This window comes from Barbus barbus (genome assembly GCF_936440315.1).
Source record: "Barbus barbus genome assembly, chromosome: 20".
Taxonomy (NCBI): domain Eukaryota; kingdom Metazoa; phylum Chordata; class Actinopteri; order Cypriniformes; family Cyprinidae; genus Barbus; species Barbus barbus.
Window position 1 is genome coordinate 10,831,748 of NC_136748.1, and position 14,820 is coordinate 10,846,567.

Genomic DNA, 14,820 nt, shown 5'->3' on the forward strand with positions numbered 1-14,820 from the left:
ATAAAACTGCTTTTCCTCCAAAAATGATGTTTCTTTGCGCCAATTATAGGCTATATCAGTTAATCAAATAATCCTGAAATAAGTGAACATTTTGCTCTTAGCAAAGAAAATCTTCTTTATACAATGCACACTTCCATGACTATATATGAAATATTAAGATATTTTTGACATTATTAGCGGAATTCTCCAATCACAATCGTCAGAAGGCCAATGATAGCTTGTCAAATGATCATGCGAAACCATGGCCATTTTTTTCCCTCGGTGAAATAGTAGGCTACATATATTTCTGGGCTGTCGCTGAAAGCTATTTTTCACAACACACCCGAGCTAATGTTCCAGGCAAAAACAACCGAGACGAGTGTATAAATAAAGATATGTTAGTAACCGCTGCTAATGTTTCTTTAGAGGTGGGTAAACACTTGGTGTCTCCACTGGTATCTAGTGATACACATAACAATCACATTGGTCTAAAAAGTGGATGACACTGACTCGAACCATGCACTTTCCGTTCCGTTTGAAGATGAATGTTCAAGACCGTATCAAAACACTGTAGCCCCTCAAGTAAGCTCAAAACAATGGATCTTTTCGATTATTTTATTAGCTATAACGTAAATAGTATACTCTGCATGCTCGTCGCAGAATCACCTATTTTCTTTTGCGTTCATCCGTCACGTTTTAGGAATATCTTCTCATCATGGCCCCCCACAGTCGGAAACATATTGACTGATGGCATCGGCTTTATACTAAAGAACACAGAGAAGAGGAGATGATTGAAATCATTGCCACATTCTTCATTTCTGGTCATGAAATTCTTGAAGCGTGCTTCTTAAAACGAGATTAACTAGTCTTAATGTTCAAAGTCGTTACTATCAGAGGGTCAGATGCTTTCAAGAGTAATGAGCTCATGGGAGCTGAGATGTGTGTAATGAGTGAAAATAAACTTCTGACTTCCACCCTCTCGGACCATGTGTCATGTGCGACCAGTCTTTAAGATGAAGCGCATGAACTTGGCTTCTTTGTATTATACAGATTCATTAAATTAACTATTTTTGTTAAATAATAATAATAAAATTGTGTTATTACGATTATTATTATTACTACTATTATTATTATTACAATTAAAGCGCTGTTTTTTTCTGTAGACCACACAAGTGGCTTTTATTACCATGTATAATAATATTTAATAAGAATATTAATTTTATAAATGCATATGTTTTTCCCCAAGTAGGACAGGATGATGGAATGCTATTGCGACGAATAAGAAAAATTTTGAGCTGTGAGCTGCACTTGTGACTCTCGCGCACATTTCCGACAGAAAAAGAGTTCGAGCTGTGGTCTGAAATTAGCACAAACGATTATTCATAAATTTGGGGTGTGTCATAGGGAAATATAACCCATCACCTGTATGAAAAATATTCAAGATCGTTTAACTAGCCTATAAAACATTCATCGTCCTAGAAATACTGAGAACCACATAAACATGTAGATGTATTAATAAAGCGTGCTGGTAGGATGCGTTGCGCGGAGTGCTGAAATAGTTTGTCTTGAACTGACGTGCTGTGAACCATCTCACGTTTGTAAACCTAAAGAGATTGTTCACCCAAAATGAATTTCTGCCATCATTTACTCATTCCAAACCTGCATGACTTTATTTCTTAGGTGGAAAACAAAATAAGATATTTTGAGGAATGTCTCAGTGTTTTGTCTGTCCATAAAAATCAATGTCAATGTTACCAAAACTCTTTGGTTACCAACATTCTTTGAAGTGTCTTCTTTCGTGTTCCGCAGAAAAAAATCAAAAATCAAACAAGTTTGGAACAACAAGAAGGTGGGGTGAACGATCCCTTTAAATCTTCAGAAGAAAGACACAGAACGTCATAGAAATAAATATTATTATTCTGACCAGTCTGCGCAGCTCAAGCTGAAAGTAAACTGCAACCAACAAACAAATTATAAATAAGAACCGATGCCAGAAGTGATACATTTTTATAATTACAAATCGGCTTTCTAACATGAAATAGAATCGTGCGCTTTCGTATTAGCTATAGTTGCCTATATACCTAGAAATTATAAATAAACGAATAATGTGAAATTGATTTTAAATTGCTTAATAGCGTTTCTAAATTGGGTCTTATCAGGTATCCTATGTAAATATTCCATCTAAATCTCCCATTATAAAAAGCAGCATGAAATCATAAAGGAATATCCTTTGTAATTACTCTATTCCTACTTGTTTCAATACTATTCCTTTAAAAATATTGCATACAATTTTGGATATACTGTCATTGCTTCTATCGCGGAATACTACGTTTATGATTATACTTTGTTATCATAATTAATTCGTGGACTATTTCCAAGAAGTTCACAGTGTCTTGGAAAGCCACTGTAGAGTCTAATATCATGTGGGTCTCTCCCACGAAAGTCTGAAAGTGTTGCAGAAGCAGGCTTCACACCTCATTAACGCACCCCTTTCTCTATCTTTCAGTGGTCAGCAGTGCGCGGGATTTATGCTCTCCTTCTGCAATCACAGCAAGAAAACAATAAATACAGCGAGTAAACTAAACCTATTAACATGCTTTACGATATCCCAAAAGTTAATCTAGAGAATAGTCATCATATTTTTTCTTTCGATGTATGCGTCTCCTGAGACCCTTCACCTAAACACAGCATGCGACCACTTTCTTTTGGAGTTCCCTACTCCACATTTGTTTGTCCGAAGCCACAAACAAGCCAAACCTAAGGTGTTTACTTTGGAGGTAGTTCTTCAGAAAGTAAGAGTCTGATTAGAATAATGCAAATGTTTTGAATGGCCTTCATAGATCGATTGGAAACGTAGTTATTTGAGGGATTTAAGGCATTTCAACAAATAGGAATCGCTTTGAGTAGCGACTCACAGGAGAAGGGCCTTAAAAACCAGCCCAGATGAAAACATATTTCTATGCTGTAGGAAATGCTTAGAGAACGTGAGCATTGCAGTTTAATTACTTTTTGGAACAAGGCTAAAATGCCCATAAATGAACACCAGTTCGTTTTTTTTATCCACACGAAGTTTGTGGTGGAAAAAAAACTAGTTCGCTTTTAGATTCGAACTAAGAAAGCCCTCAGTGAGATTTGAGTTAGAAATACTCTGAACAGTAAGAGAAAACCAAACGCTGATAGAGGAGACCATGAAAGGGCTCAAGTCTCTTGACTAAACAGGAAGCAACAATAATACAAATAACATCCCACTATCTCTCACAGTGTTCAAACAGGCCCGAACGCAGCTAAACAATACCTTACTTTTCTACACCTGACAACTGTAAAAGGGTTTTCAAATCCTGTAGGCCTCAACACAAAACGTATTATATACTAACACATGTATTTAATAACATATGTAGACTATATGCCCGTTTTTTTTTTTGCATGTTTCATATAGCCTATGTGTACCAACCATTTAGCCTACCGAAAACACATTATAATTAAAACTGTAAAATAATTGATTTATTTATTTAAATATATACTTCTTTAACATTAGGTCAGTTTGTTAATGATGTTATTAATGATAGCTCACATTTAGCCTATTGGTATCCTCAGCATCACACATAAACCAGACTATATTTATCCTTTTAACAAATAAGTCGTTTGTCTCCTTTACAAAGACTTCATTCGTCCGTGATTGCTTTGCCATGGAAACATAATCCAATGAAAATAATAGCCTTCATATTTTTAAAATCTTCATATTTTCGCAGAGTGACTACATTGTGGCAGAAAAGGCCATGTGTTATGAATTTTTTATGTAAAGAATCAGGTAGGCCTAAATGTTAAATAATGCTAAAAAACATTAACGTAGAGCGACTTTTGGGACTGTTCCATGGTCACTTGTTTAAGCCCTTCTTTTTTCTTCTTTAGATCGAAAACAGCAAGTCTAAATGTTGGTTCTGGAACTAGGCTATACGACAAAATGAAAATGCATTTATAAAGATGTCGTTTGTAATCATTATTACTCAAACCACTTAATAAATCGGACGCGTATTAAGAGCAATTTAAATGACATCAGATAAATCACAGTTTAAAAATACTGCCCTGCTAATTTCTCCCTTGTTTTAGTCGACGAAATAATTTGAATTTATGCTTTTATGATTTAAATTACAGTGCAATGTTTCAAACACTTACCATCCTTAGATCTGTCTAAAAAGAAACCCAACACTCGGGTAACCCTGTCCACTAGTTCAAAAGCGAGCCAGTGCAAGCGCCTGTCAAGTCAAACTTGTCAGCCAATAGAAAAAGAACATGGAAGAAACACGCGGTTTGATTGGCTGGCAGCACCTCGTTTTGGAGACATGTGTAAAGGGCCAGCCCATCATTTTCTGGGATTGAAATGTAAGCCTGTGCGCCCTGCCATCAGGAAACAGAAGGCGAATTTTCTTCTCTTGCAACTAATCGGCATCGCATCCGTCTCGGACGCTTAATTTTCATCCACATCGGCTTCGGTGCAATAAAAATCAGCTAAACTGGACTCGGAACAGATCAGAAAAGCACAGCACAGTGAATTTTCTTTTTTCATCGGGAGGCTTAACGCAATGGGTAAGGTCCATATTTCATGTTTTCCCACATGGGAACGGCATGCATAAACACTTTTGGGGGAAAAATGGGTTAGACAATTTAGTAACGTATGATCCAGGTCTCGACTCAAACTTTTAAATCGACTGATGCTTTGACGGTCATTTCGGGAAACAGAATGGCACTTTGCCTCGAGCGTCCAAAACTAGCCTACTTAATGCGCAATTTCGTTTATTATGACCTACGTGTTAAAGAATGTAGTAACTTTGTGTTTTTTTCTGTTTAAAGAATTTGTTCCAGTCAATGCAATAAACTGAAACATTAAACTGAACATAAACTTCAATATTTGATTCAATGCAAATATAAACAGCCGATAAAGAGTAGGCTAATCTTACCGAAACATTTATCCATAAGTTTTTTTTTTTTCAGACGCGGTTCAGGGCCTGGTAAAAATCTGATGTTTTATGCAATTCTTTTTTCTTCATATATCTGCATCACTAGAGCCAGCCTTTGGGGAGGTGAACCAGCTAGGCGGTGTTTTTGTGAACGGAAGACCCCTACCCAATGCCATCCGGCTCAGGATAGTAGAGCTGGCGCAGCTGGGCATCAGGCCTTGCGACATCAGCAGGCAGCTCCGCGTCTCTCACGGCTGTGTGAGCAAGATTCTGGCTCGGTACAACGAAACCGGCTCAATACTTCCCGGCGCAATTGGCGGCAGTAAACCCAGGGTCACGACCCCAACCGTAGTCAAGCACATTAGGACTTACAAGCAACGGGACCCCGGCATTTTCGCTTGGGAGATTCGAGACAGACTGCTTGCAGACGGTGTGTGTGATAAATTCAATCTACCCTCTGTCAGCTCGATTAGTAGGATTCTCCGCAACAAGATCGGAAATCTGTCTCAACACAACCAGTATGAGTCGAGCAAACAGGCCCCTCATCCTCAGCCTCAACCCACCCTACCTTACAACCACCTGTACTCCTATCCAACTCCGATCGGAGCCACTGGGACTAAAGTACCAACTCCGCCTGGCATGCCCACTCTTCCTGGACACATGGCAATGCATAGGATATGGCCTTCCTCTCATTCTGTTACAGATATTCTGGGCATTCGATCAATAACGGAGCAGCAAAGTAAGCATCCTCTTAGTTTTTGGTAAAATAAAGTCCTTGTCCATGTGAGTGCGTGTGGGGGCATGCGAAAAGTCGTTCTCAGGCCTGTCAAAAGTGTGTGTGTGTGTGAGAGAGACTGTGTATGTTTGTGCGCAATAGAGAAAAAATTAAAAGAGACATTTTGGTTGTGATGGAAGGGTCAAAACATAAGATTATTAAGCTATCCAAAATCATTTTTATTTAACTGAATTATTTTATTTATCATGCATCGGAGGGTCCTCAAAAAAAAGTAAAAATGCAAAGTTTTTTGTTTTTTTACAGCGAGGTGTGATGATGCAAACAGCGTGCTGGGATTTGTGCAGAAGCCCCACGTTTGCATTGAAACAGATGGTTTAAGTTTTTTAGTAATAATTAGGCAGCGGATGTGGATTATTTTGGACAACGAAAACTCGGCGCAGCAGAGCAAAAAATAAATTAAATTAGGTGTTCATAACAGTGTGTTACAAGACTAGGCCAACATTTACGTCTCAGCTCCTCACAAAACAATTTAGGTTTTCTTGCAAATGTTTACACAGCAATGTTGTGCTTTTTCAGTAACCATCTTAAGCAACGCATTACTTGAATTCACGTCGAAACATTTTACAATTAATGTCATGATTTCTTTTAAGCAATAGTTAAAGGAATCTTAGATGAAATGAATCTAAGAGATGTCGATTTCATGGAAATGGAATCAGTCTTTAAAATCGGTTTGTCTGTTGTATGTGGTGTGTTTGTACAGTAAAGTGTGAAGGCCGCAGCCTGTCCTGTTTAACTCTAGTTCTTTACCTATTTTCAAGGGCAATGTTGACAATAATGTTTCAAACGCAGACGGGGATTTTGCGTATAGGCGGCCTTTATGAACCATTAATGCATTTCTGAATTATTTACAGATGTTTAGGGAAGCTTTTGAAAACCTAAATAAAGTATGCTGTTGGCTACAATTAATAAGGTGTCGCGTGCAACCGTTTCACCAAAACATTAGTTGAAGCAAACACCGAAAAATATCCACAAACACATACTTTCAAGGACGGTTTGACAGGAAGAATGCGTGCCGCGAACTTTTGGACAGTTTGTCATCATTTAGAGTTCGGTTGCAACCAATAGCTACTCTCTCTCACTCTCTCTCTCTAACACACACACACACACACACACACACACACAGAGACACTGAGTAATGGTTGGTCATGCTCAGACATCATCTGGTCTTCATGCTAAGTATGCATTTTAATTAAATTTGGTCTATGTAACTGTAGATTTGTTTACCCTAATCGACCTATTTAAAACTAAATTGATCTCGTGCAATGCATTTGCACGAAACTCCATCACAGTATGGCATCGTTATTGCGTATTCCTGTTTATACCTTGTGAAACAATACAAAGACACACAGATTCCGTGAAGACGGGGGGAAATCTACTTTGTGGCCCTCTCAGGTTACAACACTGGTGGGCTTGCTTTTCCAATTTCAAACTTTAGGAACCGTGCATAATATAATATCCATCAGGCACAAAGGGGAAACGGTTAAAGTAAATCTAATTTGTCCTCCCAGGAAGACTTTGGGTAAATGTTCCGAAGGACTCCATGACACTATAAGCTTCATCTGATGAATGAACTACATAAATCCAAATTTTGATATCTCTTCCGCATCATATATATGCGACATATAAGGACAATATGAAGAGTTAATTTGCAAAAAACAGATAACTCCGTTTTTAACAGTTCTCAGAAATCATGTTTTTTCATTGTGCATTGTGCATTCCAATTAATCTCAATCAAACTGCAGTTGGGTTATTTTGACTAGGTTAAAAAATAACAGCTAATTAACACAATAATTAGCAGTTATCTGATTTTGCAAAATAAACTCTTCATATATTTTCTTTATTTAATTTAAAACATGTTACCATTACGTCACTACGATCATAACTTGCTTATGAAAAACGTGTTTGAGCTTTTTTTTACGGAACAGACTGCACGCTGTTAATATATATGCATACACGTGACACACCATTTTTTTGTGTTTAGTGAGTATGGTGAGTTTGAGATGGTTGGCAGTGCAGCAGACTGTCCTGAATAAGTTCTTCTCCCCACGCTTGCCCTGTCTGACTCCAGTCTTCCATGTCTCTGTTTTGCCCCCCAGTTAGTGACAGTCCGTCCTTTCCCAGCGCCAAACTAGAAGAATGGAGAGCTATTAACTGGAGTAATTTTTCACCAGCGAACTCTCCACTAGTCAATGGTGTGGATAAGCCTCACTTAGAACCTGAAGCAAAATACACACAGGTAAAGAAGCCTCCTATGTTAAACGTAAAACCAATCAAATCAAATCTGGAAGGAGCAGGGGAAAAAAGAAAACCTGATTCAGCAAATTAATAGTCAAAATTCCATAACTTTTTTCTCTCTCTTAATTCCGTGTGTGTGTGTGTGTGTAACAGAATATGCGAGTGTGTTTCTTTGGCGTGGGCGGGCATATGAGGCCTTGTGCAGAGTGTGGGTCGTTTCATTTTCTTAGAAGTATTTACAAATTAAATGTAGTATCTGACATTTTAATTTGAATAAAATGAACGACACTATTTAGCCTACTTGTGTCTGTTTTCGCACAGTTGTTGAGAAGGCATGACCACGAAGCTTTTGCATGGTGCAAGGTTTACGCGTACAATACCCCCGAATCAAAATGTATTCATATTCCTCAATGCTTTTTTGAGAGCGTAATACTGAGTGTGTGACAAATACATTTGTAATACATGTTTTGATCCAATATTTTGCATAGTTTTTAAACATTAACCAATATTTCTTATCCTGTTCTTTTCTGATTAAGAGACATATAGGCTACTTGAACTATGCGTTTACTTGTCATAAACGTTTATTTTACTACATAGTCAAAATATGTTTTTTTTTCCTGTGATTTCACGAATTTTTGTTTTTTTCTTAAGAAAATGATTTTGTCCAGATCAATGATTTACGATTTATATGTAACCCGTGTTTACCCAAAATAGAACAACAATAAGGTTAAATATAATTAGTTATTTTTAATCAATCAGTTTATGATTATTATACAGTTCAGTTTTAAAATTGTTGTGTTATCAGTAACTTAATATCTTTCATTAAAGCTTTAAACATTTGCTTTACATAGCCTACAAAAATGTAAAATATAACAAACAATAAATAAATATTAAAAATGTCTATCTTTGTTTTTAATGCACATTTACACTTGAAGCCAACGCTCCATACTCAATAAATATGCATTCTAATATGCTTTAATAAACACGTGTACTTAAACGTTATTACATGTTTTTTCTATTCGCCCATTCTTATATTCACCAGAAACTTTTGGATTGCTAAACCCCTTATACCTGTTTTACATTAGAGCAATACTCGGATAGATATTTCCATCATTATCACGATTGTTATTATTAACATGCTATTATGGAAACTCCTTTGGGTCGTGGCTGGTTGTTCTGCACACTTGCGCCGTAGCGACAGTAAAAGACAAATGTTTTTATATTTGTCAAGAATCTCCTGCACCAGTGTCTGGCTGCTCGTGCGCTTGGATGAGAGGGGAGAGTGCGCGCGTGCCATCCGGTGCAGAAGCTGAATTATTTATTCACGCACTGCTAGGCAGCAACAAACAGATTGACTAATCGTTTGTTGTGGGTCTTAGAGATTTATGTGTCGTGGAATACGATGGAATAAATCTTGCTGAAACATTGTTTTGGCGTAAATTATGCGCGTACTGATTGAAACCTAAAAAAATTAAGAGTGTAGTTTGCTTAAGAAATGAAGATTGTAACCTTCGGATAGATGATGAATAGCACTGACGCATGAATGTTTGAGTCTGTCATCTTGGATTAATGATCAGATATCACGAGTCAGGCTGGATTACGCAATAAATGAGGACAGTAAATAGATAAATCACTGTGGCTTATAGAAGTTATTTGTTTCTGTCAGAAAGCCCGATAGCTTGAAACAAAAAAATAAATAAATAAAAACCAAGAAGGGATATTGAAAATGTATCGTCATTCACACGATTTTAATAAAAATTGATTTGTTATGCGTCTCTCATAACCGAACTAAACCGATACATTTCATTTACATTTACTGTGCAGTGAATTAAGGTGTAGACTGATATTAAATATTCAATTTACTGAGCATTATTAGCCTTATTTCGAAAACTTTTATTCAAATATCAAATACTATATTTATCTAAACCTTAAAGCATAGCGCGATATGTCTATTATTTGAATCCTCCAGACAATAACAGATCATAAACAAACGCAATAGATAAAAACATCCGAGGATAAAAGATGACTTACTTTATTTAACGTTATAATACTGTATTATCTGTGATGTCATAAAAAACGATAATTGAGAAACTGATGATCTGTTCAGTATAGCAACACCTATAATACAGCTAACGATTGAAATAAATCATTTTTAAATAATTTGTCACCTCTTATTTTAGTCAACTCCTAAGTGAGACAACACAAATATTTATTTGGCAATATACCGCAATACACAACAACTCACAAATGCTGGTGCAAAATATACCCTTAGCACAAATATGTAATTATCTAACATTTTGGAATCGATACATTTTTTTTCTTCTGTTCGCGCAGTGGTTTAGGGCTCATGAATTCCGACTATTGGATTTTGAGCTTGGTAAATTATAACACTTTGTTAACGATGTGTAAAAAGTACATCAGATCATCTGAGGAAAAATCATACTGAAACAAGCTAATAAAACAGCCGCCTGAAAATGTTCATATGGCTGTATGGCACATACTTTACGCTGTTAGGCTACACTATACACATACGCCTTTACTTGAGAAAACAAACTCCTTGTGAATTCTTAATAAGAAGTGTAACATCTTCAAAGTTTTTCTTTTTTATGTCAAGCTTGACCATAATCTGCTATGGCCTTAATTATTAGATCATGCATGACTTGAATCATTCAAGATAAATTGTGGCAGAATGCAAATAGGTTATTTTCTACGCTGCTTAAGTAATGAATTAAAAATTGAATGAATACCATATACATGTATGTATGTACACGGGTGTGCTAGTGCTAGGGGTCAAGAGTGTCATAATGAGAAAATCATAGGCAAATCCTAACTCTGCAACAAAGGGGATTTCATCTGCGGAAAACATTTCCAGTAGTCAGAGACCACCCTGCCTCAGAATTTCTTCCTTTATGTAGAAAAGCCTTGGTGAATTCCTCTCATCCTGAACTGATATTGACATTCTGCCAAAGGGTTAAAGACATTCCTGCTCTTGCATCTCCCTTCATATAGCTTTTCCATTTCCGTCAAATCTTTTAATATCTTGTCCTTTATCTCCAGTCTCAGACTCTGCAAGAAAATCTCCCTTTCTGTTTTTAACATTCACACATCACAATCTTATCCTCGCTGTCGTGATATCTTTATGCTCATCTCAAAGGCCGTGTGTGGTCTGCGGCCACAAGTCTTACGCTGACTGCTCTCTGTTTTCAGACGCCGAATGGATTGCCCACAGTGAACAGTTATGTCACAGCTCCCAGCATCCATCCTTACCACCCTCCCACCCAAGTGTCACCCTACATGGGGTACAGCGGCACCACGTCGGCCTATGTGACCGGCCCCACATGGCAGCCGCCCAATGGCAGTGCTCTCTCTCCCCACAGCTGTGACATCACCACCCCGCTGGCCTTCAAGAGCTCGGCTGCCACACGAGACTTCGTCCATTCGGTTGCTGCCTCGGCCCTGTGACTGTACTAGGAGCACGGGGGGGGGGGGTTCAAAGAACAGAACGGAAAGGCAACAACAGAGAACGAGAGAGATGGGGCAAAACACAACACCTTCCTGGCTCTCTCTAGATGGACCGAGCTTTATCGCTTCACAATATTTATAAAAGACTTGTCAGATGAGCCATTCTGTATGCCCACATTCTCTTGCCCCATATCAGCATCTCTCACTTGCACAGGACAAAAGAACAAGAGTGAGGATATGCAAAGGCCGTCCAGTCAGATCTGATCTGAGCGGAGGATTTAGCAGTAAAGAACATCAGCAATGGTGTGCAGTGCACTTGCTCCTGATAGTGGTGGCCATTCCTCATGAAACTGCGTCATCACTAGCCCGAGTTCAATTTTGGTGCTTCTCTGTGAATATGTTGTTCTTGTATGTTTCCGAGAAAATGATTGAATAAGCAAATCTCATGTAAAACCATTGACCAGTTTGCATTTAAATGTTTTTTCAGGGTGTTAAAAATCTCTAATGTTTAGATGTTCTGCTTTGTTTTTTTAATGTTTTTGATAAAAATCACATTTTTGTCTTTTTGGATACCAGTTTCACTTCACTAATACTGTATGCCAGAGCTCCTGGGAAAAGTTACTACATTTATTTATTAGATTGTAAGGTACGTTGAATGAAGTGCATTTGACACAGCACCAGGGAGAAGAGGCATCATGTGGGACATTGACGCACATTCTGACAACAGGAGCATTCATTCATGCAACATTAATGATCAGTGAAGCTGCACACCTCCAGACATTGCACAATGAAATTGAATGTATCTTATTAAAAGAGACGTGTAAAAACCCGTTGAATATTATTTTATTTCATTATTTATTTTGTCGCCTACTTTAATTCTGAAGAAAAATTATTAATGACATTTCCACTATATACTATACCACTTCTACTACTACTACTAATACCGATACTATAAATACTAATAATTTCTATTATTACTACGACTTAAAAAGGGTAGTACATTTAGTGTTGCTGTAAATAATAAGTTTATTTTTTATTTATCAGTATATTTATTATATCCTTAAAAATAATCTCTGCTATGAAATGATGAAATCAAAGATTACAGTCTCATCCCATTAAAAAACAATGCGTTAAACAATTGCTATTAACTTAGTAGATGAATGTCATTTATACGAAGACGAAATTTGAGCAGAATTAGATTTTCTGACACTTGAATGGTGATGGAGAGCAGCCAGATAAAAAAGTCTCTGGTTTTACAAAAAGTAGTGTCTAATGTGATCAATTTAATAGCGCAATATATATGTATACATATATATATATATATATATATATATATATATAATAAATAAACCTATCAAAAATAAATACCGTGCATGATGAATGGTAGACACAAATGCCTTAATTTATTTGTTTTTTAATTAACTTGAATTTATGCACTCAACAAAGAATGTATTTGAAGTTCTATATACCCAGCAAGAGAGAAAAAAACACACAAACATGCAGCAACATGAATGCACAAACACCATTGCAAGGCCTTTAACTCAGGTGTTACATGAATGGCCACACATTCCTGAGCGCTGTTGCCTCTGAGCTTTGTCTAAAGTCAGAGCTGATGTGAAACAATAAAGTTATGAGAGAAAGGAAAAGCTTATATCATTGTGGGCTGCATGTCATAATGGGGCAAAGGTTCCCCACTGTTTAAACACCCACTGCCTCCTTTTTTTGTGGTCCAAAACAACATAAAAATGAAAGACATGGCATTGAGCTCCATGTAATGTTTAAAACATGACAAACACAACAAAATACATTTATATTCAGAAATCCCAACCTCCACAAACACACAACCTCCATGCCAAAAATTCACAAACACACGCTCTCTGTCCTTAACGTTACGATATACACAGATCCCCACATGTTGCAGCGCAAACAGTCCTTCTGGCAGGCACTGCTGCTGATTTGACTTGGAAAACACTTTCACCCCAACCCCGTGGTCACGGACCGTTGCTTCGGGATCGAGGTGCTGTTTTGAACACATATAAACCACCAAAAAGGCAGACACGAAACCACCACACAGAGGGCATCATCACGTCACAATGCACCAGACAAACTCCCCAGACCCTATTCTATTCAAATGAACAGCTTTGAATGCCATTTTCCTACTCTGACGGCATTGATACGGACGTTGGCTTTGCTGACATTACAAATGCATCGACTGGATGCACATATCACAGTCGTTCATTTAATAAAGGGTCAACAGACGTAAAAAACCTCTCAAAACAAAGACCGGACCTACAGAGAACACAGCAAGACTGGCCTATTTGAGAAAAGCCATGACACTTTGGTTCATTACAACTGGGAGTTTGACACGCATAATAACGTACAGTCAAAAAAAGCCATAAAACGTGGCGATTAATCTAATTTAAAAATCACTGGGAAGTTTTTGAAATAACAGAAAAAGTGTATTTTTTCAGGGCGGCGCAGCACACGTACAGTCATGACAGGAGGAAACATGACAAACACCTTAATCTTAAAGCCACCATTGAAACGGAGGAAAGTGAAAACACGCTTGCTCACGCGCCCACATCTGTTTAGAATTAATTCCTATGGAAAGTCAAGTCAAATGTCACATGGTTATCTTTAGCTGACTGTGTGCAATCAGGCTGAAGACAGGAGCACGGAGCACCGTAACACTGCACAGGGGCTGTGGGTGGACCGGGCCGAGGTGCTAGCTTGATTTTAAAGGCCGTCTGACCATAAGCAGACTGTTTTCCCTTGTGTACTAGAACAGTATGTCTTAAACACTCAAAGGTAAGCGTCAGTTTTTGCTCGTTCTTGTGGTATGTTGTATATCTGGCTGCCACAACAAAACCTCGCAATCTGAAGACACGGCGAGGAAAAACTTAAAACGAAAGAGTGAAAGGGAGAGAAAGGTTAAGGGATTATATAACAAAAGACTAAATTGTCTGATATAATGCTTCAAATGACTTGGAAAAAGGTCTTTTAAGCATTTAGCGGAAAACTATGAGCACAGTCTGAAAATGTGTCTGTGTCGTTAGCTTTCGGTGTTGTAACTCAGAGAAGCTTTAAAAGGCCGTTGAAAGGACTGACAGCGTACAACCAATCAAGAGTTGAAGTGGAGGATGAGAGCCTGAGGTGCAACTCAGACTGACATCTATACATAAGAGGAGTATAACAATTGCCTTCACTGTCTTCAAGTCAATGGGGTGACATGAAACATGACCTTTAAAGCGAAGGAGGGAAATGTAGTCAGGGTGGAATTCAAAGGATGACGTATTGTTTTAACTCATCCAACTAGTTATCTTTAAGCAACACAGAGGTAGACTGTGTGAATAATGTGAAACGGTCTTCCTCAACTAGGCCACAGCGCTTCAT

At 37.7% G+C, this 14,820-nt stretch overlaps 1 protein-coding gene across 2 annotated transcripts; it reads left to right on the forward strand.

Annotated features, from left to right (window-relative positions):
• Window positions 1-4,382: 4,382 nt before the first annotated feature.
• LOC306886239 (paired box protein Pax-9-like) lies at window positions 4,383-12,266 on the forward strand. 2 transcript variants are annotated; one of them, XM_079443189.1, is made up of 4 exons: window positions 4,383-4,563; window positions 5,041-5,673; window positions 7,827-7,966; window positions 11,173-12,248. In XM_079443189.1, the coding sequence occupies exons 1-4, from the start codon at window positions 4,560-4,562 to the stop codon at window positions 11,425-11,427; spliced, it is 1,032 nt and encodes a 343-aa protein (XP_079299315.1). In that variant the 5' UTR covers window positions 4,383-4,559; the 3' UTR covers window positions 11,428-12,248. The 2 variants fall into 2 exon arrangements, with proteins under 2 accessions (XP_079299315.1, XP_079299316.1); XM_079443190.1 differs by lacking the exon at window positions 7,827-7,966 and having other exon boundaries at window positions 4,385-4,563; window positions 4,969-5,673; window positions 11,173-12,266.
• Window positions 12,267-14,820: the final 2,554 nt, after the last annotated feature.

Coding starts and splice junctions, on each gene's coding strand:
- LOC306886239 (XM_079443189.1), top strand. Junction 5,674..7,826: donor ATCAATAACGGAGCAGCAAA/GTAAGCATCCTC, acceptor TTTGCCCCCCAG/TTAGTGACAGTCCGTCCTTT. Junction 7,967..11,172: donor CTGAAGCAAAATACACACAG/GTAAAGAAGCCT, acceptor CTCTGTTTTCAG/ACGCCGAATGGATTGCCCAC.